The sequence below is a fragment of the Ischnura elegans genome, chromosome 12, assembly GCF_921293095.1.
Source record: "Ischnura elegans chromosome 12, ioIscEleg1.1, whole genome shotgun sequence".
Lineage (NCBI taxonomy): Eukaryota > Metazoa > Arthropoda > Insecta > Odonata > Coenagrionidae > Ischnura > Ischnura elegans.
Window position 1 is genome coordinate 41061435 of NC_060257.1, and position 5808 is coordinate 41067242.

General features: G+C 41.2%; 1 protein-coding gene across 1 annotated transcript; it reads right to left on the minus strand.

The window, feature by feature from the left end:
• Positions 1-746: 746 nt before the first annotated feature.
• Positions 747-5027, minus strand: LOC124169191 (cuticle protein 16.5-like). Its single transcript, XM_046547706.1, has 4 exons — positions 4922-5027; positions 3439-3776; positions 2134-2308; positions 747-1537 (listed from the first exon to the last, which is right to left on the minus strand). Exons 1-4 carry the CDS (start codon positions 4931-4933, stop codon positions 1076-1078), a joined length of 987 nt encoding a protein of 328 aa, XP_046403662.1. The 5' UTR covers positions 4934-5027; the 3' UTR covers positions 747-1075.
• Positions 5028-5808: the final 781 nt, after the last annotated feature.

Sequence of the window (5808 nt, forward strand, 5' to 3'; positions counted from 1 at the left end):
TAAGATGAAATTATAACCAATTAGCTTCAATAACTTAGGAATTACCTTATTTTAATTTTTTGTTAGCTTTTATTTCCTTTCTTGTAAAGGGATTCATAATTTTTCGACCTCAGAGTTTTTATCCCATAATTTGATATTTTGATCCTGTAAGCGATAGTAAATCTGGTTTCTTAGTACATAATGGACGTTAACTAAATTAATTGGCTTGAAATTAACTCCAGAGAATTTTATGAACCTATTGATTTTACTGAAGGAGGTACTTCATAGTTCTGAATTACTTATTTATTCCTGCAACCTTTTTCGACTGTTGTCATTTATTTCTTTATTCATTTATGTCCTCCGACTTGGTGACTAATCTTGTGCTGTCATTATTAATCTGATTACAGATGACGTATTTGTAACTGGCACTTAAAGGAGAAAATAAGATGTATCCCGAACGTTACAACTTCAGTTGCCAAGCCGCTGTTGTCGAAGCCACTAATGAGGATTTACTCAACCAATAATTTTGTAGCATGAATATTTGTATCACTATGATGAACAGTTATCTGATCATAGTTGAATCCGCTTTGCTTCTGTTAATTTTAACTAATTCATTGGTGTAGAACATCTGCTAAATATCCATTTGGATTCTTTTGACATTATATTGCGGCTCAGTGAGCCGGCTATTTTTGTCGTGCGCACTTTGCTTGTGTCGCATTAAAACCACAGTCGGCGTGTCCACAGGGGTATAAAATTATACAACAGTATACGTTTGAATTTTTTTTCTTTATTTTTATAAGTTAAGATATTAACCACAAGAACAAAGAGTTGTATTGACAGAATGCCACCTATCTCGTCCCATTACTCTTGGAAGGGTAATGAGTTGAGGTCGGCGCAGAGTTGGTGGTCGCGATGTTTTTATCACAGGCAGAGCGTGAGAAGTTGTTTTTTTTTTACATTTCCGCTCTATGAAACGGTCGGTGTTGGCGTTTGCATTTTCCCGCCTTCAAGATGGCGTCGAGTTGTTTTAAAAATTTCCAGCTCACAAAATGGAGTCGATGTTCACATTTTCCGGTTCACAATATGGCGTCGATGTTTATTCGGAATCAGCGGCAACAGGCTCGGCCTCGGCGATGTTCTTGATGGCCCACTGGGGAGCGACAAGTCCATGGCCGTAGTATCCGTCGAGGTAGCGGGCACCGTAGCCAGCGCCGTAGTATGCGGAGCCGTGGTATCCGGAGCCGTAGTATCCGGAGCCGTAGTATCCAGCGCCATGGATTCCATGGGCGTAAGGGGTGGCGAGGTAGTTGTGTCCGTAGATTGCGGGGGCAGCGGCGATGGTCTTGATCTCAGGGGCGGCAACTTCGACGGTCTTGTAGGCGACCTGTGGGGCGGCCACGGCGTATGCGCTGTAGGTGGTGTAGGGGGCGGCGACGGCAACTGGTTCGGGGACAGCGACAGGGGTGGCCACGGGGGTGGCAACAGGGGTGGCAACGGGGGTTGGGACATGGACGGGAACGTCAACGGGGACTTTCTTCACGGTGACCTCAGGGACGACCTGTGGATGGAAAGAGAACAAGCGTTAAAGTCACCGAAAGATTCAGGTGTTGATGTCACCAAAATAATCTGGAGTTAAAAGTCACTGAATTTTAAGTATGGTACGATGGTAGAGATTTAAATGCTATCTAGTATGGATGAAGCGAAGACGGGCATTGAAATCATCCTTAGACATTAGGTACCTACTATTAAGTCATCTGTATATTTTACTATTGAAGTCATCTGTAGATATTACTATTGAAGAAATCTGTAGATAACACTAAAATCACTTTCAAATATCCTGGTTTACGGGATTGTTCAGTTGACAATTTTGGGACTTGAAGAGTCTTTAATCTGAAAACTGGTTATTGCTAGTGCAAGGTTTTAACCGGCGATTTTCGAAGTACTTTGTCTCAATCCATCAATCAATACAATTGAATACTCCTTGCTATTATGAAATACGGATGAGCCATCATCCTTTCCTTGACGGAGATAAAGGATGGAAAATTTGGAGGCTTGGCAACCAGCTCGATGTTCCACGTTTAGGTGAAATGCCGAGTTCGGCTTGAGGTTAAGTTTAAAATCGAATGGGGCAAATTGAATGTGTCATTGGCTTACCTGGGTGACCTGGGGGGTGACAGAGGCGACAGCCCTGCCGGGGGCAAGGATTTCGGTCTTGGAGACGTAGGAGCCGGAGGTGGCGGCCTCATGGGCAGCAGCATCAGCCACGGAGTTGATTCCCAGGGGGGAGGGAAGATCTCCAAGAGCGGGCTTCACGACAGTGGAGGAGTATCTGCAAAACGAAATGAGGGAAACAGTTAGACATAACATATAGTTCCGATAAGCTGGTCCGATGTCTCACTCCAGGATCCACGCCGGCCTTCGGACCTAGCGTCCCATCATTGCCACAACTACGAAATATAGTTTTAAATAACTTTTTTATTTCTCTGAGAATTTGGGGGGGGGGGGGTATCTATCCCCTCATCCCCTCCCCATAGTTACACCACTGCTCTTGATATTTATGTAATAAATCGTCACCATGATATTTTCTCATTCAATTTCGTTTAATTTTTACGTTAAAAATGTAGTTTTGATCTGTTTTTATTCAGTCTGCTCATTCCATTTAAGGTCAAGTAAAAGCTCAGCGTATTATAATGCGACCATGTGGATATTAGTTGTGTCCTGAACCAAGTATGTAGTGCTCACCGTCTTATGGAATGGAAACCTATTTATAGTGCACTGAAGACCTTACGAGAAGGCGCAGCTCTTTATTAATATTTCCAACGTGGACCTTAATACTAATTGCGCTTCTTTATCAATAGGCGATTTTGTGAAAGCGTGAAATTTCCTTTTGTTCCTAATCCTTTTAATTGTGTTAATTTCCTTAGTAATTATTTTATTGCTAATCAAACTGTATGTAAATTATTACATTTGTTATTAAGCTTTTGATAATTGAATTATGAACTAACATTTTGTTGCGACGTCAGAAAATAAAATTTATCTTACGATCATTTAAAATTTTTAGTATTTACTCATCTGAATTAAATGTTTGATTATGACGATGTCAGATGTCGATGTTTAATTGAAAGAATATCACGTACGCTTAGGCCTTTTCAGGCTCTCACTTAATGAATATATCGATGACCAAGTTCTAGCAACATGTATCTCACAATTTGGCCGATTTGAGACGTGTATCTTAAACAAAGTGTAATGACGTTAAGAATATAAAGTACGAGCAAAAAAACCTTTTGTTTGCATATGTATGCTTCTTTTTCAGTTTTATGATTTTTTGTTTTGTTAATTTCAGTGTAAAATTAAAAATATGAATCGTTTCTTTTGCTTTCCCGAAAAGTTGCTATTTTTGAGATACGTGTCGTTAGACCTTAGCCATTGATATACGATATACGTGTTGTATTCACTCACCCAGTGACGACGGGACGAGGGGCGTAGTGCACCTGCTTGGTGACGGGAACGGAAACCTGGGCGGTGTAAGTGACTGGGGCGACGGCGGCGACCTTGGTCACGACAGGGGCGGCAGCGACTTGGTGGACGGCGGGGGCGGCGTAGGCAACGGCACCGTGGTGTGCGCCGTAAGCTATGGCGCCGTGGTGAGCGCCGTAAGCATAGGCGCCGTGGTGAGCGCCATAGGCGAAGGGTGCGACGACTCCATGGTGAGCGCCGTACGCGATGGGAGCGGCGATGCCGTGGTGAAGATGGTCAGGGCGGGCCAGGACGGCCGTAGCCAGGAAAAGGACTGAAACCTGGAAAATAAATGATAAATTAATTAAATATATCGAGTTAATAATGTAGAAATATCTAGAGTCTATCTATAATCTACTTCAGGCTTTCGCAACGCTGTATTGCAGTTCTCTTGATGATATGCCGATTAAACTTCATCAAATTGTTTTCAGTATGACGGTTCGTGACCTACGCTGGATCTGAACATGTGATAATCGTAGATCACGAAACGTGATATTGAGAACAACTTGACGCAGCTATGCCAAAAAATTTGGAGAGAACTGCACTGTCGAAATATACCGATAAAAAATGGCATGAGATGGATGAAATGGCGATATATCTAGCTTAGGGATCAGTAAGCTCAATATTGGTGTTTCTAATTGGTGGAATTCATTTTTTTAAATTGTGCGAAGCATCAATGGGAAATTCAGTGCGGAAAATGAGTCAATTAATGAATAAAAGCTGAACTGGGACTGATTTGTCTTGAATTTTCATAAAATCTCATTGTCTTCGCCATTTTTTGCAGCGTTTCTCTTCTCTTTGTTTAATTTAACCATGGGTCATGGAAATATTTATATATTGATTTAACATATCATGGATTAAAAAAATATATATATATTAAAGGGAGAATTCTTGGAATATGGGAGATAGAATATGGATATTCCACGATTTTGTTGTTCCTAACAAGACTTTCATGACGAGTATAAAAAAATACTATGCCTTCATTTGATTAATGACATTAACCGCGAATGACATCTAACAAAATAGAGGTAATTTTGAAACTTTCAATGAAATCTTCATGAAAGATTTTCATTCTTAAATTGATTCGTATTTTTTTAGGTTCATTTTAGGTTGACTTTCGGAATAATCCTTAGCAAAATCTGTTCTTTGGAAATTGACGAGGGTTGGTATGGATTTCACACCATACTGTTATAATTTATAAGAGCTCAAAAAATGCTGAACGTGGTGGGTCACTAACGATGTTCACCCCATTTTAAAATGATTTTTTCGGCGTGTGACTTCTTACAAAAAGGACGTTTTCATAGCAGTTAAGATGAAGAAGGGCTGAATAATATTCCGTAGCGTATTTTCAGATGAATTTCTACTTTGGATCGCGGATAAATCCTCGGATCACTTTGGAATGAGCGAGATATTTGCAGTTCCTTACCAGAGCGTTCATCCTGATGGACTGTTTTTAGGTAAACCTCCTTAGGAATCAAGTGCGTCTGCTGAGTAGCTGCTGCTGCTATCGTCTGATTTTGACATGCACCGCGGGTCCCTTAAATACTCAACGAAAAGGAGGCGAGGTTTTCCAGTTTTTTGCGTAGTGGGTAGGGGTCTTGATTGAGGGGAGCAGAGGACGGGTGCGTGCCAGGTAGGGGGGAGGACGCGGTCGGGGCGTGGCGCCCGGAAGGGGAGAAGACCTTCGGCAGATAGCCCCGTCCTCAATTCTTCCGCCTCTTTTGGGTGAGACGGCAGCAGAGCAGAGGCGGGGTCCACCGGAGCTCACGCACCCGAGGTGATTCCGACGGTAAACGGGATATTCATCACTACGTCGAAACTTACGTGCACTGAAAATAGCTTGCATACGAACCTTTACTAATTAATAACAAGGGCGATAAGACCGTGTTTTGATTCTTGTAGACATCTTTTCACTCAAATTATATTTTATTTTTGATATATAAAGGTAGCCACTCAACTGTTATCTTGAAATTCCCTGGCTTTTTCATGACATACGAGACTATTTTGAACGCATAATGTACAGAGCATAAATATTTAAGAGAGATAAATGTACGATCAACTGCAGTTACTGATTAACAATTAGCACAATAAGACCGTGTTTTGATTCTTATAGACATCTTGTAAAAAATTGACTATCGTACTCTAAAAACTCGCGAGAATTTAAAAATTTGGTTCCCGTTATTTTCTGTATGCTAACTGCTCAAACAGCTGAAACATTATCAACTTAAAATATAAGACTTGGAGTATCAAGGTGCGGTGTACCCTAAATTTGGTTTTTGACCTCCTAAGATGCCTTTACTGATTAATAACGTG